The following is a 24304-nucleotide window of genomic DNA, read 5'->3' as shown; positions in this document are numbered from 1 at the left end:
TTTATATATGTATACATGTGTGTGTATATATATTTATATATGTATACGTGTATGTGTGTGTATATATATTTATATATGTATGCATGTATGTGTGTATATATATTTATATATGTATACATGTATATGTGTGTGTGTATATATATATTTTAAAGATGAGTGTCTTGCTATCTTGCCCAACTGGGCTTGAACTCCTGGGATGAAGCAATCCTTCCATCTCAGTGTCCCAAGTAGCTGGGACTGCAGGTGCATGCCCAGCACCCAGCTAGGAATCCTTCTTTAAAGATTGTCAAGATTATCCAGTACAGAGGCAGCTTGGTCAGCCAGAAGCTTTTTAATTTGCTGCTCCTTTCATCACCAGGATGAAGAGGTGGGTGCACAGTCTTCCGACAGGCCAAACCACATTCATCTGGTGCGGCACTGCAAATGTAATCATTCTAAGCATTAAGAAACAAATCAAATGTTGGGTCCCAATTCAATTGGCCTTATCTACATTTTTATTTTTCCAAAAGCACTTTTAGGGAGCTGGATTGGCTTGCTATTTTTCCAGAAGCACTTTCTAAGGAGCTTGGATTTAATGAGCAAGCTAGCAATGAGGAGGCCAGTCAGCAGTTGCAGGCAAGTGCAGTGGGATAACTAAGGGTGCAAATACCTTTCAGAACACACTATTTATGTCCTAAATAACTTTCAGAAGGCGTGATGATAGGCTATCTCAGTGGCCATTTCCCACCATCAGAGAAATGTTGATGGGAGTCTTTCATTACTTGCTAGTTTGAGGCCAGGAAATGGTCTCCATGATTACACCCTAATTTGATAAACCCTAAAATGAATCTATTGCTGTCTCACTCAAATGCTCCAAAATGCATATGCTTACACAAGTATGTAGCACATGTAATCCATCAGCAGGTCATATTGACTCTGCCTTCAAAACATAACCCATGTTCGTCGACTTCCCTCTGTAGTTGCACCCTTGTCTCTACTGCCGCAAATGAATCAAGCTTTCATCTTCTCTCCCCTGCACTGTTATAGTTAGGAAGAAGGATAGCTTAATCGGTATAAATATGGGCTCTGGAATCATATTTCCTGAGTTTAATTCAGCTCTGCTTACTAGCTGTATGATTTTAGGCAAGTTACTGAACCTCTCTAAGCTTCAGTTCCCTCGTCTGTAAAATAGGTATAATGATATACTTTGTAGAGAGAATGCCTGATAGACAGTGAGGGTGCAGTAAATACAAGACCCCTTCTTTACCTCTACAGAAAGCCTCCTCAGTGTTTTCCCACTTTCCTCTCTAGGCCCACCATTAAAAACACAAAAACGAAAAGTGTTTATCACTACCCAGGAATCAAACTTTTTACCATGGGCCACAGGGCCTGATGAGACCTGGCCCCGGCAACTTCTCCAAATTTATCATCTCACATTAAACCCCTGTTTCCTGCAACCCAGCCACACTCGCGTGCACTTCATTCCTCCAAGGTCTGCACATTTCCATCCCAGCGCCTTTCCATGTCCTTTCCTCTGCAAGTGTGCCTCCCTGAGATCAGTGCATGCAGCTCCCTTCTCTCGCTTCAGGTCCCAGCTCAAGTGTGTCCGGCTCAGCGAAGCCTTCCTTGACTGCCCTGTATGAAGTGGTCTTCACAGGCCCCTAGAAGATTCTCTTCATCCTGTCACCTGGTTAATTTCCTTGCTGGTATTTATCAGTGCCCGTTGTTGTCACATCAGCTCTCATGGCCCCCAACTCCAGCACCTGCCTCCCAGGGCTGCCCTCGGGCTGGAGGACCCTACTTTCCCCGGGGACTGGAACCACCCAAAGTGCTGTCGACACCTTGGGTCTGAACATTCCAGGTTCATCACTCCTGGAGTCTACATTGCCTCCAGAACTCCTCGTAGGATTGAGCTCAAAAGTTATCTTTTGTGAGGCTTGCTTGATTTTTATACTCGGTTTGGCCTCTTTCCCTCCACTTCCCTACTCCCCTTGCATATTTTTCTGGAACATCTCCTAATAAGTCCTCTTCACCCAATCTTCATGTTAGAGTTTGCTTCTGGAGTATCTAACCTAAGACAACTATTAACTTGTTTATTTAATTATTTATAGCACTTTACTAGAATATAATATCCATGAGAACAGTGAGTATTGACTATATGTGTATGCATATATATGTATATATATTTAAACATACATGTTTAAGGATATGAATATACTGCATGTCAACTCTCAGAGCTTTCAAATTATATTTATAATCAGTGTGACTTTTTTGGATACAAACATATTCACATCCTGTTAAAAGTTCTTTACTTTGGGAGGCCAAGGTGTATGGATTGCTTAAGCCCAGGAGTTTGAGACCAGCCTGGGCAACATACCAAGACCCCATCTCTACACACATACATATACAATAACAGTTCCAGCAGTTTCATGTCGGCCAACCCTCCCTGCTGTCTCTGTGCTTCTAAATGGCAGGAGCCAACTTATTATAGGATATTTGCTTATTAGGTTTAGCGCAAAATCACTTTTTATATTCAGTATAAAGGATATATGGTAAAAACAAGAGCTCGGTTTGGACTTTCAATGGATATCTAGTATAAAGTTTTGGAAGTACGTTTTTCCTCAAGGATTTACCGCCTAACTGTGTTTTCTCCCTTCTAAGATACCTGGAGAGAATTTTAACCGGACGCTGAGTTCTAACATTTCTAAATAGACTGTGTTTGTTTAGCTGGGAGATATATTTTGGCCCCGTAGGGGTTCATAAAGTGGAGACATAGATGGTGCCGGAGGGTGGCCAGAGGGCTGTGGGTGGTGATTCTGGATTTTGCAATGAGGTGTGTTTCAGGGGGTGAGGCAAGTGACTCATGGGGAGCTGCTGAAGAATGCGTTGGGGGAAATGCTAGTGAAGTTGTAAAAGGCTTGTAACCTGATCTGGAATATGAAATTCGTGGGTAGTTATTGATTTCCCAGTGGGCAGAATTAGTTTTCTTCGTGCTATGCTGGCTGGAGGAGGGAGGTTGTGAGAACAAATCCCTAACTGTCAGACTAGAATCGTGTCTGTGGAGGTCTCCCTTTGTGTCCAGTTGATCCAAGCAAGTGGCTTTCAACATCTGCAAATGCTCGCAAACCGAACAGAAGAAAAGCAGCCTGGCAGAGCAGCGCTGGGTTTACACTGGGCAGCCCTGCCTGGGAGAATTTGGGGTTTCAATTACAGGTGGAGGGCAGGGTGAGCTGTGACATCTGTGGCCACCCGCTCTTCCCCATTGCCAGTCCTCCGAGAGAGTTGAGCTGAGGGGAATTCGACTTTCAGTCAATAGCAACTTGGCCAAAGCCGAATGAGTTTCACCTTAAAGTCTGTGAAAAATGGAACAGGATTGAAGAGTCGATTAACACACACTGGTGACAAAGTCAGGGGCTGGATGTGAATGGAATGAGATTCCAAGTGCAGGCTGCCATAGTCAGGCTTAGAAACACGGGCACTCATGCTGAGGATGTGACTGAGCCCTGACACAGATGCATTGCTTATGTTTAACCTTCTTCCTCAGCAGTAAGAGAGGGGCTAGAAAAGTACAGTGCACTATACTCCAGAATGTCCTAAAATCTGTATTCTGATGGTGGGACCAGGATGTACCTGGGTTCACAGATTGGCAAGCATTTTGTTTTATGAGTGACTCTTTGGGTTCTCCTTCTCTCAACATGAGTTTCATGGAGGAGAGGGGTAATGGCATATCCCATGGAAATCGCATTATATCCAAAGGCCACTGCTGACCTTCTGTTAGTTCTGAGTGAGTGCATGTGGATTGGTGTAGGGCTGGTCTTGAACTGGTACTTCTTAAAAAATCTGGAGGGATGATGGTGTACCCCAGCTACAGCTTGGGCCTTTCATTTATGGGATGACAGCAAGAATCTCACTGGTTTTCCTGTTACATAGACAATGACCATATCGTGTGATAAATGGTAAGATGGAAATATGTTGAAATACATTATGGGTGCCATAGGAATGAAGAAGAGTCACCCAAGGCAGAGTTGGGGTGTCAGGAAAATCATCCTAGAGGATTTCATGTCTAAGTTAGGAGCTAGAAGGGAAGAAGTCAGGAGAAGATGGGTGGGACAAGAGCATTCTAGGCAAAGAAAATGACATGCAAAAATTCAGGAGGAGAGAGTTTGTAGTTGGAACAGAGAGAGGGAGGTGGAGAAGTGGCAAGTGGTGAGCGCCATGATGAGTTAAGGGAAGAACTTGCTCACAGATGGCCTCCATCCATGCCAGAGAGTTGAGAAAACTCATCCTGAGGGCAATAGGAAGTTACTGAAGAATTTCCTGACCACAAGGGACTCCTGTGCAGGGAGCAGGGAAGGCGGTTAGGAGACTTGACACAGAACGTGGAGGAAGTTGGCTTGAAGGTAGAATGGACATAACTTCATAATGGATTAGATGCTGATGTAAAGAGAAGAAGAACTCAAAGACGATCTCTTTACTTGATTGACTGTGTGACTGGGAGTGTCCTCACTGTCGAGAGACAGCAAAGGAGAAAGAACAGACTTGTGGGGAAGAGAGTCAATTCAGATATGGTTTTTAGGAGTGTTTCCTGCTGGAGCTGGATTGTGGCTGTGGTTGCAGATGTGATTTGGGCTGGATGCACATCAAGGTGGTTTTCCAAAGTGACAAAGAATTTTCATTTAGTTCTTCCAATGGGACTGATACTGGTGAGGAGCAGGTGAAGAAAAGGGTCCTCTTATTTGAAGTGTCCATGAGCCATCAAATAATTGCAAAAGCACACCACACTTCAAGAGGGCTATGCATTCAGATAGGTAGCACTGATGCTGCATGACAAAACTTTCCTAAGGGAGGACCCAGAACCCAGAAATACTGCGTCTTCCTCTCTGCTGTCACTTGGACAAAGAAAACCCTTTCGATTAAAACCCAAGGAGTTGAGTAGTTCTGCAGATTCTGGACTTGTCACTTGGTGGCAAGTCTCACAGCCTTTGTTAGACATTGGATACCTAAGGCAGGAACCCAACCTGGGTGTGCAGGTCTCTGACATTCATTACCTCTGCCTATGAAGATTGATTTCAGGGTTTGCACAATTTATCTTCAAAACCATTTGTGTTTGTTGGTTTGACAATCAAGCAGCAATTTAGAAATGCTGCTTCCTGAAGCTTTACAGACTAATATAATTTCACAGCTCCAATTACAAAAGAGAAAAATTATTTCATCTACAAACAGAGGAGCCAGACATTTCTGAGAAATCATGGTTAAAGAGAAGACAGAGTACCTTCTGAAAAACAGACCATGTTATTAATGGCCACTTCAGTGAAAATCTTGCTGACTGTCCACACCATGAACTTCCATCTTATGGGGATGCTGGTTTTGAGAATCTGTAAAGCGTCTGCCTTTCAGCTTGATAAACTATTGCTTCTCCTAATGCCTGGTCTGCAGCTCCCACAGCCTCAGTACTTTGTGAGCAAGGCAAACATCCACTGTCTTCCCACCTAGCAAATATATCCTTCCTCTTGCAACTTCCTTAGAACCTATGTTTTATAGAATCCTAGAATTTTGGATGTGGCTTTAATAATCATTCACTTCATCCCTTCATCTGATACTTTACCTCTTCCTCGTGCCTATCTATAAACGCAACCTACTACTTGAATACTTCTAGGGATGGAGAACTTACTATCAGACTTTTCCATGAAAAATCTACTAGCTTAGTCCAATTTTAAGTAGGATTTAAAGTCTGTGACTTCCCAAGGAGATCTTTCATATCTAAAATCTCCTGAGTGGCTTTTTCCTTGGATTCATATCTTAGTAATGGGATTTATGTGAGGTATCTCAACTAGCGTGCTAACAGAATGATCTTTTAAGGAAAACCCTGACCTCGGTTATTCTACAGCTCTGTTTTATGACCACTCCTAATAGGTTGCCACTCCTAAGGTATAAAGGTACTAAGTGTTTTTCCTGTCTACTCAAGTCTGCTTCTTATCTCCCTTGGCTCTGTGCAGTGATGGGGAGTTAACCCCTGGTCATTCCTTTCCACCCTAGAATAGTGACTGGCACATAGTAAGCCTTCAATAAATACGTAGAATGACTGACTGCAAGAGTTAGTTCAATGTGTGAATGGGTTAGTTCTTGATCTGCCTTTACATGGCTCCTTCCTATAGGTTCTACTGACCCTATTTTACAGGTGGGGAGAGTTTTAAATAATTTTTAATCTTGAGTCACAAAAAGCTATTTTAAGCCTTAAAACATTGTCATCTTGTACTTTAAGCTCAAGGCAATTGACCACGCTTTATTTGTTTCTTACTACCTTGCTTCAAGGGCTTATCAAATCTTTAGCTTCGGCAGAATCCAAATATGTTATGTCAGAAGCTAGGAATCTAGGGGACAACCCACGCACTCTTATACTCATTGTTATCACCTGGATTGTCATTACCATGGCATCTTCACTGCAGTGACACAGATTTCCTGAAGGCACATCTTTGGTAACTCCCTTTTACCCAGAGGACTGTGGAAAAACAAGACTTTCTGTTGTATTTTAAATCTCCTTTTTTAGAATCTCTTATTTCACTTTTCAAAGAGGAAGACTTTACTACCTTTATCTAACTTAATAAGATAATGCACAATTTTTATCTTCTGGTTGGGCTTAATTATCACATCAATGAAGGCATAATTGGGAAGTATCATTAAGTTAGGGAAGTTATTCGTCTTCCAATGACAAAGCATTTACCACTTCAGATGAACTCACCTAGTTTTTCTACAACAAGAATTTCAACACTTGATTTCCCTCTAGCAAACAAAACATTGCAAAGTTACAAGTTCACATCCTTTTGAAGATAACTTTTAGCCAGGCAGAAGGAAAAAAGAGAAGATAACTTTTAAAATAAATTTTTTAATGAATATTGTAAGACTTTTTTTACCCTGCTTAATAAATACATCTGGATGAAAATCTCAACTTTTTAATGGCAAGATATGGACTGAATATTTAACTTAAATAATAGGGTAATTGATAAATTAATGTATTTTCTCCAACTTTCTCCCTTATCATTCTAAACAAAGGGTAGTGGCTAATCAATGTATTGTACTTTCAAAAGTCCTTAGACCAACAAGTGGTTTTTTTTTTTTTTTTTCTTTTGAGACCGGGTCTCACTCTGTCGCCCAGGCTGGTGCGTAGTGGTGTGATCATGGCTAACTGCAGCCTTTACTTCCCGGGCTCTGCTCTTCTCACTTCAGCCTCCTGAGTAGCTGGGACTACAGGCATGCATCACTATGCCCAGCTAATTTTTAAATTTTTGGTAGAGATGGGGTCTTCCTACGTTGCCCAGGCTGGTCTTGAACTCCTGGGCTCGAGTGCTGCGATTATAGGTGTGAGCTACCATGCCCAGCCCCAACAATATATTTCTTCAGTGCAAATTTCTCATAAAGTATCATTAAAGCTGTGACCTATGATTTTATCTACAATTTTAAGCAAAGCAGAATCAAAATTTTTGTCATCTATAATTTTCTGTTTCCATAGAACTGACACTTCGTTGCAATTAAGAACACTTCTTTTAAGTGTTATCTTTCATTATTCTCCTTCCAAGAGAATATAACCCTAGATTTATGTTCTCTAAATCACCAAGTATTCTCTAAATCCTCACTCTTCCTATTGCAATGTTATCCATGTGTCACGGACTATCTCAAATGCCACCTCCTCCATTCATTCAGCCAAGATTTACTGACTCACTCCTATGATCCAGGTACTGTATCAGGCACTTGAATTTTAGTTCAGCTCTCATGGAGCTTACTCCAGAGTGGGATGAATGGACATTAATTACACTTATTGGAATTTAATTAAAAACTGAGATTGGGCTCTGAGAGAAGGGACATACTCTGTTAGATCCTATGAAGTCTTCTATGAACCTTCTGACCAGAGCTCATGGGAGGGCTTCTGAAGCACTCAATGCATTTTGTGACTCTATCAGTTGGGACTCTTTGGTTTCAAGCAGCAGAGTCCTACTCTGGTAAATTTAAGTAAACACAAATGTATTTAGAAGAAAGGGAACAACCCATAGAATCAGAGGAAATGTTGGGAAACTAGTTATCAGAGAGGAGAGACTCAGAATCTTGGAGGGAGAGGGGACTCAGCATGCCCCCCTGGGCAGCCTCCTTGGGGCACTCCTGTGATGACAGCAGAGCCCGAGAGACTGCACATTTCTCTTTTCTTTTTTTTTTTTTCTTTTTTTTGAGATGGAGTCTTGCTCTGTTGCCCAGGCTGGAGTGCAGTGCTGTGATCTTGGCTTACTGCAATTTCTGCCTCCCTGGTTTAAGCTATTCTCCTGCCTCAGCCTCCCAAGTTACTGGGATTACAGGTGCCCACCACGCCCAGCTAGTTTTAGCATTTATTTATTTATTTATTTATTTATTTATTTATTTTAGTAGACGTAGGGTTTCACCATATTGGCCAGGCTGGTCTCACACTCCTGACCTCACATGATCCACCTGCCTCGGCCTCCCAAAGTGCTGAGATTACAGGTGTGAGCCACCATGCCCAGCCAAGACTGCACGTTTCATGTAGTGCATAAGAGCAGTCTCTGCAGTTGGACTGGATTTACTGCTTACTAGCTCTGTACACATGACAAGTCCCTTTGATTCCTCATCAGCAAAATGGGGAAATAATGTTATCTACCTCCCTTAGTCACTAGGAGAATTTACTGAGATGATTCATGCAGGATACTTGTAACAGTGCCTGGTGCATTGCAAGCACTCAAAATACTCTGTATTAGTACCATTGGCAGTTATCGTTATGAACGTTCCCTCAAGATTCAGATTTCAAGAGGCCATCCTAATTGGGGCCAGGTGTCCAGCCCTTCTCCACGGGAAGGCAGGGAGCCTATGACAGCTTCTCAGGATTATAGCCCATGACAGTATGGCTCCCCCACATACAGTCAGGGTGCTGTGCCAGAAGGAGTGGGTGGTAGCTCTTGGGCTGACAGAATAAGAGATGTCCTCTACCTCTTCTGAACTTAGTCTTATTCTAATTTCTGCCATTGTTCATTGGTTTTGCTTTTTTTTTTTTTTTTTTTTCCATGTAATCACCTCTGTCACTTTTTAAGTACCTAACGGTCAAGAACCACATCTTATCTCTGTACCTCCATAAAGAGAGTATCTTCCACATTAAAGATGTCCAATATCTACTTGTTAGATTGAATTAAAATGAAATCCTGGTGTGTATGATTCACATTGCAGCTCAAGCAGCATCTGAGTGGGGGCAGCTTGACACATTTTGGGATTTTTTTTCCCCCTCAAGGTTTTCTGTTTTCAAGGGAAATATGGAGACAAAGCTGTGAAGGGCTTCAGAACCTTCCAGAAATTTCCCTGACACAGCAATATCAAGAGACATACCCTTCTCTGCAAGAGTTTTCATTTCTTTCTTTCTGTTTTTTGAGATGCAGTCTCATTCTGTTACCCAGGCTGGAGTGCAGTGGCACCATCTCAGCTCACTGCAACCTCCATTTCCTGGGTTCAAGCAATTCTCCTGCCTCAGCCTCCTGAATAGCTGGGATTACAGATGCACGCCACCATCCCCAGCTGATTTTTGTATTTCTAGTAGAGATGGGTTTTCGCCATGTTGGCCAGGCTGGTAAATGAAAGCAATATGCACAAGGATGCAAATGGAAGGTTATTCATTTTGTACTGTCTGTACCAGTGAAAAATGTCCAGTAGTACAGGTATGGGCTGAATAGAAAAATATATCTATAATAAAGAGTACTGTAAAACAGTTAAAAATAACTAAGTTTGTCCCTAAATGTAATAATATAGAAAGTGCTCCAAGAAATATTAGTGCATGAAAAAAAGTCAAGGTTCAGAGTAATATATACATCATGGTCCCCTTGTATAAAATGGAAACAAAGCCAAAATAACTATATGTTTTATACTGATAAACAGATAAGTAAAATTGTATAAAAGGATCTTGGAAGTTTATAATCACAGTATATGACTTAAATGCAAAGTTAAAATAACACTAGATATTTCATATGGCACATTTTATATGTATGTGTATATATAAAATTTATAGAATATATTAGAATATGCATATTAGAATAACTGGTTGCCCCTGGGTAGAAAGGGTTAGAAAAGGGACTAGAATTGTGAAAGATGTTCTCAGGAAATATTAACCTAATCTTTAATATTTTAATTTTTTACAAGGAGAATGTCTTCATGAACTATTTATTTAATGAAAAATTATATGCATATATGAAAGAAAAGAAACTAAAAAATGAGGAATTCTACATGCCTCTGAACTGTCTTTATTCCAGAATGCCGGGACATTCTGCTTCCTGTCATCACCAAAGAACTAAAGGAGCTGCTGGAGCAGAAGGATGAGATGCAACACCAGGTCCTGGAGAAGAAGTACTGCGTTGAATTGCTCAACAGCATCTTGGAAGTCCTTAGCTATCAGGATGTGGTGAGTCCTCCTGATGATGTAGATATCCTGGACTCAGACTAGGGCTAAGTTGATTAAATTGTGAAATATTGATGCTGATGGATAGCAGCTGGAGTCTAAAGATAAAAGTCAACGGCTTGCTCAGCAGGCCTACTTTTCCTGTGACTAACCCCCATTGCTGTGAAGGATGGCTAGGGGACTAGAGTTAATCATGTAGCATTTTGTCTGTGTGTCTTGTTGGCGAGGCTTTCTCAGAATGTGGGTATAGACATTATTGCAGCCTTTTTACATGGCTTGTCCATGTACTCATGCCCTAGTTTGTAGGGATGGGAGGAAGAGTTTCCTATGCCTAGACGGCCAAGAAAACTCTCGTGTCTGCTTTCTTAGCTGATTTACTTGGGTTTTGTTTCCTCAGTTACCTTTTGAAATGGCAAAAATGATTAAGCCTCTTCCTGGATAAGCAGATTGCCAGGGCTCAGATTCCAGAGATAGGGCGTGGAGTGGAATGGTGGTGGCCATGAAGTCATTGTATGTTTTGTAGATGTCATTCAGAGATTAGCAGGGAATGGAAACCAAAGGAAAGTCTCAGTGGGAGTAAGCGGAGGGCTTCCAAAGGGCTGAATCTGCAGAAGGTAAGCCAGATGAAGTGGTGAAGACCGAGAGGTAGTGATTAGACCCAGGCCTGGAATTCTTAAGCATTGGAAGATGGAAGAAGGGTGCTTGATTTGACCCAGGTTCCTCTGGCAGCTCCTCTTTGTCCTTGAGTAATGTCCAGGAGGTACTCAGTCCTTAGATGGGACTGGCTTCAGAGGACTACATAGACCCAAATAACCAATACAGTTTTTTCTAAGTGTTGGTGTGAGCCTTGCCTTTTTCTCTCTCCTCCCTAGAACATCCTCAGAGAAGAGCTTTCTAAATGAACTGTGTCTATGATTGACTGTAATTCGAAAACTCTGCAGAGCGATGTTCCTTTACTGGTCAGATCCATAGTCAACCATTATGATCAATTTCCTTGCATGCTGTCTCTCCTGTCTCTTCCTGTCTACACTCACCATCCCAATTAAGCTGCTTCTTGTCTTATTACTACATATGCATAGCTTGCTTCATTCATTCATTCATTCATTCATGCAAAAATATTAATACATATGATATACCCAGTGTGCACTAGGCACTGGGAACAAGAAAACCTGTCTCCAGTATATAATGACTAAAATCTAGATGCGTATTTGGGGTATAAGAGCTATAAAGGATATATGCGTGTGTATGTGTTTATGTGTAAGCATTTTTGTCAAGGAAGCCTACATAAAGGAGGTGAAACTTCAGCTAGTGTTCAGTGGTGAATAATTAATGATCATAGCTCTACTTTATTTGTTGGTTTCTAGGCACTGTGCTAAATGCAATCTGCACATTCTGTCTGCTCACCCTGATCCTGGATACTAAGGCTTACCATTCCCATTTTAGAGATGAAAAACCTGAAATTCACAGACTTCATTAACATTTGAGGTCAAATAGACAGAGCAAATAAATGTCAGGGTCAAAATTCAAACCGAGGTCAGTCTGATTCAGACTCTGGGTAATCACAGGCATGGGGGATATAAAGTCATGGTCTTTTTCTTCTCTTTTTCTTTCTACTCCTACCTCATTTAATGGAAAGACAGTATAATAACCAAGAGCTTCGATATTCAGGATTCATTCAGATGATGATGTTAGGGTGATGATGTTTCTATAAGGACATTCAGTAGCTAGCTGTTGAGCTGGTTCCAGTCTTAGCTATTTGATCTTTTTAAAAATTGTTTTTTTAAAGGGAGATTTCAGTCTTACTCATAGTGTAGAAACATGAGGGTTTGCTGATTATTTCTGTGGTAACATCCTGTATAATGTTGCCTCAGTCAAAGAGGTTGATCATGCCTGTGATCCCAGCATTTTGGGTGGCTGAGGGAGGAGGATTACTTGAGGGCAGGAGTTCCAGGTTTCCATGAGCTGTGATCTTGCCACTGCACTTCAGCCCAGGTGACAGAGCAGACCCTGTCTCTCTCTCTAAAAAAAGTTTGCCTCTTTCTGTTGAAAAGCCAATCCACAATGTTTTTTACATTTTAGTAATGCTCAGATGCCTTTTAATGGAGAAAAATGTGGATCCTTGGGAATAGGCCAGTGTCCCCCAGTTTGAGGGACCCAGTTATAATGTGCTAATTGTCAAGTTCCTGGTTTGGTAGAGGGATGGCCCCAGTTCACAGTTATTTGTGAAGCAGGATGCTGTGGCTCTGTCCATCCCAGAGGAGTGGCCTCCTAGAGCTCTACCCTGACAGGCTGTCATCATTTTGCATATTCCCTGACATCAGACACTGGTGAGAAGAGGCTGCTGTCTCACACACCCTCAGTACTTAGGGCTTCAAAGCCAAGAAGTGAGTGGGAGGCTCTGAGCTCCCCATGGGGGATTGTGGCATCTGGACTTGAGGTGTGTGGGAGGTGCGTGTCACTCTTTCCCGCCTCTGAGTGCAGTGCTTTTATAATGAATTCTGACTGTGGGGACTAACCCACCCCTTTCTCCGGGTGAGCAACTGTCTTTGCTGGATGGGTTATTAAATACTGTTATCACCATTGAATTTGGTACAAATTTTGATGCTTTTGGTGAGCTTCACATCTCACATCTCTAGCTCATGAAGATGGAAATCTCTCTTCTCTTCTCAAAAGCTTCTTCAATGAATAGGAGGCATTCAGTAACCATGATTACTTTGAGCTAAACTGAAAATCAGAGGCCCAAAAGTACCTACTCTAAATTTCTCATGTTCTAGCATATAGCGGCTCTCAACATGGCCTCATTGCCTGCATAGTCATATCGCCTCAAGAGTTTTCATTTTATTTATTTTCATGCCAGGTTTCTGCTTCTGCCTCCTGAGTAGATAGAACTATAGGTACCAGCCACCACACTTGGTTAGTTACTTAATTAATTTGTAGAGACAGGGTCTCACTATATTGCCCAGACTGGTCTCAAACCCCTGGCCTCAAGTGATCCTCCTGCCTTGGCCTCCCAAAGTGCTGGGATTACAAGCCACCTGGGGAGCTTTTTAAAAGTCAAACCAGCAGGAGGCAGCCAAATGGGTAGGCAGATAGGGGCAGGTCCCCGGTAAAACCCCATCTCCAAGCCAAAGACAGTTTAAAACCTGAAAGCCAAGCTATATGTTAAATCCTCAGACTGGACTGAGAATTTGTCTTAGTGTTTGGCACACTTTCCTCTGATTAATCCCCACCCTTCACTTATTTTACATAAACTTACCCTTTCCTAATTGGTTTTCTACACTGTCATGCCCACCTTTGAGTGTTGTCTTCACTTTAACCTTTTTTCGCCTACTCACAAACCAATCGACAGTCCCCATTCTGAGTCCATTAGGCCCCAGAGCCAGTCACACAAGGTGTGGGGAGGGACGGGGCGGGTGCAACTTTCCAACCTTGGGGTAGGGGAACCAGTGCCCCCCCGACCCCCTACTGTGTCCCCTGCCCCACTGAAAACTGTATTCAAGAAAATTATTGCTCAATAATTTTACTTACTGCTCAAGAAAATTATTCTCCACCCTCCTCACCCTTCAGTGTCCCACGTATCCTCATTCTTCTTGGGTGCGGCACAAGAGATCAGGAACTGCTGAACATGGGTACAAGCTATAACATAGATGGTGAGCTGGATGGGCTGAGCAAGGCCTGGGCAGGGCGTCACTGGCTGGGGGTCCCCGGCTTGCAAAGTGACTGAGAAGAAAAATCTTGCATCAAAAGCAGTAATACCTAGGCCCCTGTCCCAAGTATTCTGATTGAATTGGTCTGGGTTTGGTGGGGCATTGCAATGAGAAGCTGATGATTATGAGGTGATGCTAACTGTCAGCCAATGTGAAGAGCCACAGTTGTAGTGCAGGTCTCAAACCTGAGCAGGCACCCCCCAGTAACCTGGAGGAGCTGTTAAAACACATTTCTGATCATTAGTCTGGACGGTGGGGTCCAGGCATCCAGTAACTTATTTTTCTATCAAGTTCCCAGGTGCTGTTGATGCTACCAGTGTAGAGACCATGCTCAGAAACCATTGCTCTAATGTGACCTATTTTCCTTTTTCCTTTGGTATTCACTGGAAATAGAGGAATAGCTGGGCTCATTCTCAGTTCTTTACCTTATTAAGAGCCCTGTCCAGTCTATAAAATCTAGCATCTTCCAATATGCATTTAATAAACCATCAAATGGCAAATATTTCAAACACATTAATTTGTACTCATAAATTCATTTTCATGCAATAGAAGGGGCACGGAATATGCAAAGATCCAACTTTGAAAATTCAGACTGTAGAATGTGCTGTTTGCTTTCAACAGGTACCAACTTCTCAAAATTGAACATTTAGATGAAAACAAATAAAAAAGGCCCCCAGAGCAAATGTTCTGGGTTTTTCTCCTGGTTGTTTGGACCTTCTCTGCTGACAACAGCATAGCCATTTTTACTGGCTTTTAGTTGACATCATGGAACAACACATTGTCCCACCCCAAGCATAGAGACTATGTCCACCTACTGGAGCCGTTGCCTACAGTAGAACCACATGTGGAAATTTAGCAATTATAGTGCAGGATGGCAAGCTTCCATTTGGGGGGCATTGTGTGTTTGGGGAATGGGAGAGGATGCTTGTCTTCAATATTGTCATTGTTTGGGTACTTACAGCTCAGAGCAGCAGGCCAACCTTATTCTTTGAAACCCTGGGCGTCATGATAGGACTCAAGGGGAGGTGTCTGCCTTAGCCTGGGTGTTGATTTTTTTTTAATGATAGTGTTGAATTGCCTCACCCAGCTTGCTCCTGGCCTCTTAGCATATGAAAGGGACCAGCTCAGGTGAAGGATAAAAGGCCTGACTTCTTCCTCCATTAACTCGTTTTCTCCCCGTCACTGAGCAACTTTAGTTGTCAACTCCAGTTACTCTGAAGGGCGGTTTCACACTGGCTTCGTTCTGTGCTGTGCTGGCTGCTGAGTAGCTGATAAAATTTAATATTGCTCCAGACCCAGAGGGAGTTGGTTTTTCCCCTCTTAAGACAGGGTTGTTGTTTTTATGTTTCATTCCTCAAGAAAAAGGAGAGTCATTGTTTGCTACTCTGCTTAGCAGTCTTAAAGTGGGTAAAGACTCCTAATTCTCAAGAGGACAAGGTGTTGGTTGTATCTGAACTGTGGACACAGGGAATCCCCAGAATCATCTTTTTTAAAAAAATTATTTGAGTCTATTGGCTAAGCCTGAGTAGGGGGGCTACCAAGGTACTCTATTAGTCATGAATGGTTTGAGGGTTCTGATTTTTTTTTGTTTTGTTTTGAGATGGGGTCTCACTCTATTGCCCAGGCTGGAGTGCAGTAGTGCGATCTCAGCTCACTGCAACCTCCACCTCCCAGGCTCAAGCAATTCTTGTGCCTCAGCCTCCTGAGTAGCTGAGATTACAGGTGCCAGCCACTGCTCCCAGCTAATTTTTGTATTTTTAATCGAGACAGCATTTTACCATGTTAGCCAGGCTGGTCTTGAACTCCTGACCTTAAGTGATCTGCACACCTCCGCCTCCCAAAGTGCTGGGATTACAGGTGTGAGCCACCGCACCCGGCCAGGTTTTGATATTTTTATTCATAACTTAGCCACTGGTTGGGAGGCTTTTGCTTTTGCTGAATGCAGTGTTTCTTGCTTGAAATGCTCTTCCAATTTCTCATCTTTGTCTGCAGGTAGAATCCTAAACTCGTTTTGGGTTCAGCTCAGATAATACTTCCTTTCTGAGATTTTCTCAATTCCATTCCCTCTTCCTTCCCCTCCCCTCTGCCCCCAGGCAGAACTAGGGACTTCCTTGTCTGTGTTTTCATAACCATGTGTGCACCCTGATATCCCAGCACCAATCATTTTTTGTTATTCTCTCCTGTGTAACAGGAGGCTTTGAGTGCGGAAGCTCAGGGAAGCTCAGAGAGCAAGGCATACCCCCTGACTTCACAGAGTTTATGCTTTCAGCTTCAGTATCTCCCATCCCACTTGCACTGTCTATGCTCTGGTTCCATGACAATTCTTTCAATTCCTTGCTTGTGCAGCACTCTCTCACTTCTCACTGCGGCGGAGTGCCGTTCACACTGCCTGAATGCATCACCAATGCTCTTAGCCTAGCTAAATCCTACCTTACCCCCAGAAGTCAGGTTGAATATCTCTCTCCTGGGAAACCTTCTCTAATCCTCTCCCCTACGTCTCTTGTGGTCCTAGGAGCAGCTCATGCTTGCTCTATTGTGGCACCTGTGTTGTCACCCTCTGTGGACTTTTCTGTCTGTCTGCAGAAGCCAGAGTGCTGTGAGGAGAGAGATCTTGCTGCTCTATCCCCGCCCACCCCACCCCAGCACAATGCCTGGCTCTTGAAGCTATCTGAAGGAAGGAATAAATGAATGAATATGTCTCACTCCAATTAATGGCAGGGGCTGATTTTTCCCTGGGGTCTTGTGCGCTGAGTGCTAGCAGGGTATTCTTCTTTTTGCCTTCTTTAGATGTCAGGTGCAGAGGGTTGAATTAATCACACTCCTGAGTTCATGACAGATCATCTTCATTGGTCTGTGCAAGCTCCTCCCCTGTTCTGTGTGTGTGCTTGTGTGTGTGTATTCTGTCATAAAACAAAATTGTATCAGATTGATTTTAGTTTCTAATTGACTCTTATTAGTGATTCATGAGTCAGGCATTCGTATCTAAAAGACAGAAGGAGCTCTCTTGGGCGCAGCAAAGCAGTTGGTTATTGTAAGGTAGCTTGAGCAGGAAGAAGGAAATGGGATGACACAAAAACGTGGGTTGGTTAACATCAGGTTACTTGTAAGAGTTAAAGCAGGGGGGACTTCCTTATCATGCCAGCTCAGGTGACCATGCCCTTTCCATCTGATTGCTGTGAACCTTCTGTTTTTAAGAAAAATTGGTCTGTTTGGGGGATTTTCCTACTTTCTTAAAGTTCCCATTTTAGTTTGACACACTTAGTACAGGTGACTCCATCTTGGTTTGATCTGGGCCTAGTGCAGTAGCTCAGTTCAAAACAATGGACTCCTATGATTTTATTTAACAATTTCTTACCCTTTATCCCCATCTACTACTTCCATTCCACATGCTCCCCACCCCCCATGAATGATTTGTCTAATGCGCTGAATATGCATGTGTGGTTTTGGGTGTATGTATGTTTACACAGACATACATAGACACACACACACACACACACACTCATGCCTCTCCTTTGAAGAGGATCAGATATGGACAGCAAAGGCGTTAGCATCTCCACTCTGTTAGAATCCCGATGGGAGGGGAGGGGACTGTGGCATGAGCAGGAATCCTCCAGACTAGAGGGCATTCTTGGTAGAGTCCTGCCCCTGACCTGTGTGGGAAAGCAGTCCACCCTGCCGGTCTATGCGTGGGCGCCTTCTTCTGAAGTGCATCCTCTGTGGCCACTCTGAGCTCTGGGTTCTCTGATAAGCCCAGGCAGTTTGCCTGCTGCAGGGTGGAAGGGAGCCTGCCACTGCCTCTTTGCATTACTATTTAATTCCCAGGAATCAATACCACCCTGCAAGAGCAGCAGGGTTTTTTTCTAACCTATCTGCTCCCTCATATTTCAAATAAAAGGCAGGGAGACAAGGCTTGTTGAAATTCTTTTGTCTGTGGTGCATTCCAGAGAGCAGCTAATTAAGCCCCAAACTTGAGGTTGAAATACATGAGATCGCTGCACCTTCTGCTGTGCCCAAGGCTGCTTTGTTTTCACCCCTTGCATTTCCTCTGGCTTCCATGGAGTTAGAAATGCCCTCCTGAGGCCAATGGCACAACTTCCATGGATGATGGTGTAGCACACACTTCCCCAGCACCTTCTAACTGGCAGCGTGTGTTCTTATACAACACAGTTGTTTGTTTCCGGCCCCAAAGTGGCAAGGTAGATTTTACTATCCCTATTTAACTGGTGAGGAGGCTGAGACTCAGACAGGCTAGGTGACATTCCCAACTCAGCCTCTCATGCACCACTTTGCCTCCCCGCCACTCCCCATCTACACATCGCCCTTAACAGCACTTTCACCTGCACCAATTCCCTGGAGGAGCCTGCACAGGCTTTAAATCAGACCGCATCCTGTATCCATTCCACAAATATTTAGAAAGTGCCTATCATATGCTCTATTCTGTGTGCTGGGGCTACGGCCGTGAGCAGAGCAGGGGATAAATTCTAGCTCTGCTGTCCTTAGCTGTGGGACATTGAGAAGTCATCTAACTGCTCAACCCCAGAATGTGCCCTCAACCCTGGGTCCATGGTCTGTTAGGAACCAGGCTGCACAGCAGGAGGTGAGCAGCCAGAGAGTGAGTAAAACTTCATCTGTATTTACAGTCACTCCGCATGGCTTGCATTACTGCCTGAGCTCCACCTCCTTCAGATCAGTGGTGGCATTAGATTCTCATAGGAACGTGAACCCTATTGTGAACTGCACGTGAGAGGAGTCTAGGGTGCATGCTCCTTATGAGAATCTAAAGCCTAATGATCTGTCACTGTCTCCTATCCCCCCCAGATGGGACCATCTAGTTGCAGGAATACAAGCTCAGGGCTCCCACTGATTCTACATTATGGTGAGTTGTGTAATTATTTCATTACGTATTACAAGGTAATAATAATAGTAATAAAGTGCACGGTAAATGTAATGCATTTGAATCATCCAAAAACCACCTCCTCCACGATCTTTTTCATGAAAAAATTGTCTTCCATGAAACTGGTCCCTGGTGCCAAAAAGGCTAGGGATGGCTGCTCTGAGCCGTCTGTATGATGAGGATACTCTTTTCCCAGGTGTGGCAGAATTACAGTAAACAAGAGCACCTGTGAAAACATCCAGCCTTGTGTCTGGAACATAATCTGCACTCTATGCTTGTGGCTTTCCTTCCTCCCTCACTGTTCTGCTTCACTCATATGCTCTTTCTGCTGTCCCAGGCTGCTTCTAAAACATCCCTAGAATTCTTTTAAGGACAGTACAGGGCCAAGTGGCTGCCTGGGAAAATGCAAGGCAGGCACTGAGCCTGGAGAGAACTCTGTAGCCCCATTAGTATTGAGGGCAACCCCCAAGCCAGCCCTGGTGGCAGCCAGATGGTTTGGAGCCCTCGCAGGCCCCACAGAAGGCTTGCCAAGAAGTGGCAGATGCTGCTGCTGGAGGCAGGCCTTCCCCACAGGGCGTCTGGGCCTCACAGGAATTCCTGGAGTGACTGGAGAAAGGTGTCCTCCTGTCCTTTCAGGGGCTCCTGCGGGGAATTCCAGAACTTCAGAGCTCCTCATCACCATTGTACGGGGCAGAGAGCTGGAGCTGGCTCTTTCCAGCTCACAAGAACCAAGTATGAAATGTTTAGGAATTTTGTGAGGCAATTGTTAAATAACTGCCATTATTAAAAATTGTTATAAATCTATAATTAAATAAACTATATTAAAATCTAAGGTAATAAGATCTCAAAACTCAACAACTTCCTGATGAGCTGGCGCCATTTCATTTTTGTTTATCCTCTTGAGGTTATTTACATCTATTGTGTCTGTGTGGTGGATACAGTGTCTCAAGCTCTGCTGCTGTGCCTTGAAATCAACCAGGAAGGGAGTGTTAATGCCACAGAAATTGGAAAACGTTACATGTATCCAGGACTTTATTTTTTTCTTTCTAGAAAAACAATGGATAAATATCTACCAGCACACCCCTGCCAGGGACTCCAAACAATGACCCCAATTAAGAAAAATCCAGAGACCCAAGGGAGCTGCCTGTGCACTTCTCTTCCCCTGGTGGACCCTAAATCCGCCATCCTATAAGGGTTCTTGAGACTTGGCAAAGCCAGTATGCTCTAGGGATGTAGTGTTTTTAAGAAAAACTAAACACCCAACATAGACCAAGGAGGGGAGATAGGTTTCATTTCTCATGACAGTTCTCATTGGTCTGCCGTGGCTTCCTTCCTGATAGTGTTGAGAATGTCAAAGTCTCCTGCAGGGCAGTGAGAAAGACAGCTTTGGTTCCTGCGGTAGGTGAGGGGTGGGGACAATGAGTTGGGCACCATGGATTTGCTATGCCTAAACTAGGTGGCCAATTCCAAAATGTGGGGAAGGTCATTGTGACGGGGAGATTGTTATCTTTCACCTCAGTAGGTTTTGGCCTTAAGTAGGACATAAAAATTAGGAAAAGTTGATTTTTGATTTGACAAACACCACTCAGATTTATTGCTGCAAGAACCATCGATGGTTACTAAAAGTCAAAAAGTATTTTCTCAAAGTATCCACTGATTAATGGCACAGGGAAAGATAGTAGCTTTAGAGTGGAGACACCTGATACTGATAGACCTTATGGTAACCAAATGAGCAAAGGGAAACCACCAGCAGAGAGACATAGTGACGTCATGTGCCTCCTGACAGGATGCACTGAGGACTCTACATCTCTTCTATAGGAATATTGCCAAAAATGTACAGCCTCAATCTGATGATGAGAAGACATTAGACAAACCCTAACTGAGGAGTGAAAAATACCAGTCTCGTCCTCTTCAAAAGTTAAGGTCATGAAAGACTGTGGCACTCTTGCAGGTTGGAAACATGACAACTGGATTCAATGTGGGATCCTGAATTGAATCATGGATCAGAAAATGGATGTTAGAAGGAAAACTGGCAAAATTAGCATAAAGGCTACAGTATAGTTAATAGCATTGGACCAATGTGAATTTCCTGGTTTGATTATTGTACTCTGGTAATATAAGAGGTTAGCATTAACCAATGCTGGGTGAAGGGTGCATAGGAATTCTCTGTGCCATCTTTGCAACTCACTAGGAATCTAACATTATTTCAAAATTTAAAATGTTTTTAAAAAGCTTATTTTTGAAGTATTTAAGGGATGCTCACTCACTAAGAATGAGGTTTGAAGGTGAGCAGTTCTGCCAAGTATACTTATTTCTATGTGAAGGGAAATAACACATAGAAATTAGTGTAAAAACCTGATGGATACAGGATTTTCTGCTTTATGAGTTAAGACAACAAAATCCACAAAGGACTAGCCTTACTAGAAAGTTCCATTTGCAAAATTCCTAACTGCCTCAACCAATCAGGAGGCCAATGTAACCTCCCACCAAATGAATGATTAGGTAATTGCATGACTAAACCAACATTTAGCATGCCTTAATCCAGGACTAGGCTCTGGGGACGTGGGACGTGGAGGAGCATAGGAGCCTGTCCTGTTCTCAGGGACCTTGCAGCCTATAGTATTTCACATGGGCTATTTGACAGCCCTAGCCATGTGGTAAGTCCTAGGCCAGGGTATAGGACTTGAGCATCAGCTGATCTTTGCCTAGCGAGCTTGGAAAATGGTTGGTTTGGCATTGCTTAGGTTTGGTCTTTGGGTTGTGTATTCTCAGGGAATTCATCTGGAAAATAAGAAGACAGCTTTTTCTCACAGTTGACTAGACCTATCCCTAGTAAAGTTAATGATCCACCAGGTTCAGTTCCATCAGCACCAACTAGAAATACTTCTTAAGGTATTCTTTAATATTCCATCATTTGCCATGACCAAAGTTTAAAGAAGTTCACCTACAGCCAAATCCACAATGGCCTCACACACTCCCTGATTCCTGTCCTCAATCTCACATCCTTCTTCACTGCCTCTCAGAGCCAGGATGAGGGTGAGGCATGGTCTGGGAGGAAGGGCAGAATGTAATGGGGCACCAAAAATTCAATAATCAAATCAAATAATACTGTGACATTAAAAAAAAAAATCAATATTTTGTTATTTTGTTTGCCATGAGTTTTTGCATTAATTTTTTAAACAAAACATTGCATTGTTAATTTTCTTGATTACTGAGTTTTTTGAGACTCCTTCAATTTTGCCCCCTAGGCTAGTGTCTCACTTGTTTCACTCTTCCCCCTAGTCCTGGCCACTGCACAGTCCTCTCATCAACACTGGCTGCCTGCACAGTCCTCTCGTCAACACTGGCTGCCTGCAGTAACAAAGCTGGGCTTTGACCCATAAACAGCGTGGCGGCTTGGAGGGATGGAGAAGGTACCTTTCTATTCTCCCTCCAAGACTGTGGAGGGGCTGCGGAAGATTTCTGTCTGCTGGGAACCCTTGCATAAAAGTACTAGTTGAAAGGAACAGCCATTTACACTCTAAACCTTCACTGGGGCAGCCACTTAGTTTCCAAAAAGCATTTCTTGCATAATGTTTGAATTAAATCTCCCCTTCGAAGTTGGGAGGCATGAGTTAAAAACTCTCTCAGCAGCAGAGAAATATAGCTATGTTTGGTCCAGGTTACAGTTGCTGAGGGAACTATAACTTTGATTTGCTCTCCTGGTATAAATGTAAATCCTTAAGTGAAATGAGTTAAGCGAGGGAGGAGGCGCTCTGTTTTTAAGGATGCGTTTGATCAGCAGCTCTGTCTATGGTGCCCCACCTGCCATGCACAATCTGAGAGGCAGCAGCCAAAGACTGCAGCGAGGAAGCTTCCAGCAAATGATCTAAGAGTTCTAGAATGGACATTGTCTCAGGGAGGTTTTTAGATCAGTTTTGTCTTAGAGATAAACACAATTACTTTAACAGTCTGGATTGGAAAATGAAGTTTAATTTCAGCACAGTTTCTGCAAGCCACCTAGCATGCTAAAGTCATCTTTGACCCTCTATTTATTACCTTGTCTTTGGCCTGAAATCCCAACTCAGCTTACTTTTCTTCTCTAACCACATTTCCAACTGTTTTCAGCCTGCAGTTTACGTTCTAGCACAGCCAGACTCTCACTCTCCCACCAAGCCTTCATGCTTTTTCTTCTTTCTTTGTCATTTACTCTGTTCCTTCCATCTGGAAGAGGTTCTTTTTTTCCCTCTTTTTCTTTTTTTTTAATTTTTAATTTTTGTGGGTACATAGTAGGTGTATGTATTTATGGGGTACGTGAGATATTTTGATACAGGCATGGGATGCGTAATAATCACAGCATGGAAAATGGGGTATCCATGTCCTCAAGCAGTCATCCTTTGTATTACAGTCAATGCAGTTATACTCTTTTAGTTATGTTAAAATGTGACAATTAAATTATTGACTACAGTCACCCTGTTTTTCTCCCTTCTGTCTGTCTTGAAAGCCTTCAACTGGTGGTTTACAACCTGAATCTAGCCCACAGATGTATTGTGTCTGGCTTGCAGAATTATTTCATAAAACCCACAGTCCCACTCATTCCTATTGCTTTCTAGATGACTGGGTCCACACTTCTATGTTATCCATCCTGCCTATGTAGACATCTGAATTGTGACCTCTGAGAGCCAGACCCTGCCTTTCCTAATAGGCCCAACCCAATTCTTCCTCGATTAAGAAATCACCCCAGGTTCTTTTAGCTCCATCTCACTCACCACCTCTCCTGCATTCTGAAAACTTTTGGCCTTATCATAGAATTTGGCACTTAATTATATGCAGCTTGACATTTGCTCTTGTCATGTAGGCCTTTCTGGCACATGTTGGGACAAGACTAACACTTTCTGTTGTTTCTCTTTTCAACTGAAGTAATATCTTTCTATCCAACAGCTCACTAAACATTATCTAAGCACCTATGATCTGTTAGGTACCATGCTAGGCCTTTGGGATGCAAAGGTGTTGAAGACAAGCTCCTCTCTTACTAGAAACTAACTTGAACACCTTATTTCCCAGCACTTGGCCTCAGCGGTCTATTCATTATTTCAGAGCACATCTAGTCCTTCCTAAGCCTCACTGCCTGATTAACACTCCTCCCACTGCTACAATAAATGTTCTGTGAATATTTAAATCATATTTGTCTTTTGAAGCCTGGGTCAACTTCCCTTATATTTGCCTTGCCTGGTCTGTTTCACAGACATGTGTCCACCCCTGTCTCTTGGAAATTTGACATAGACCATCATTTACAGAAAGTGTTGTTCT

The 24304-nt window shown here is 43.0% G+C and overlaps 1 protein-coding gene across 5 annotated transcripts in view; it reads left to right on the top strand.

The window, feature by feature from the left end:
• DOCK2 (dedicator of cytokinesis 2) overlaps positions 1-24304 on the top strand; it is a 433784-nt gene that overhangs the window by 152917 nt on the left and 256563 nt on the right. For all 5 annotated transcript variants that reach the window (XM_023218912.1, XM_023218913.2, XM_023218916.1 and 2 more), the window contains exon 26: positions 10269-10417. In XM_023218912.1, coding sequence (XP_023074680.1) covers positions 10269-10417 — 149 coding nt within the window. The remainder of the gene's footprint in view (positions 1-10268; positions 10418-24304) is intronic.

Source organism: Piliocolobus tephrosceles, chromosome 4, assembly GCF_002776525.5.
Source record: "Piliocolobus tephrosceles isolate RC106 chromosome 4, ASM277652v3, whole genome shotgun sequence".
NCBI lineage: Eukaryota > Metazoa > Chordata > Mammalia > Primates > Cercopithecidae > Piliocolobus > Piliocolobus tephrosceles.
Note: the sequence above shows the minus strand (reverse complement) of the source record. Positions and strands in the feature narration are given on the sequence as shown.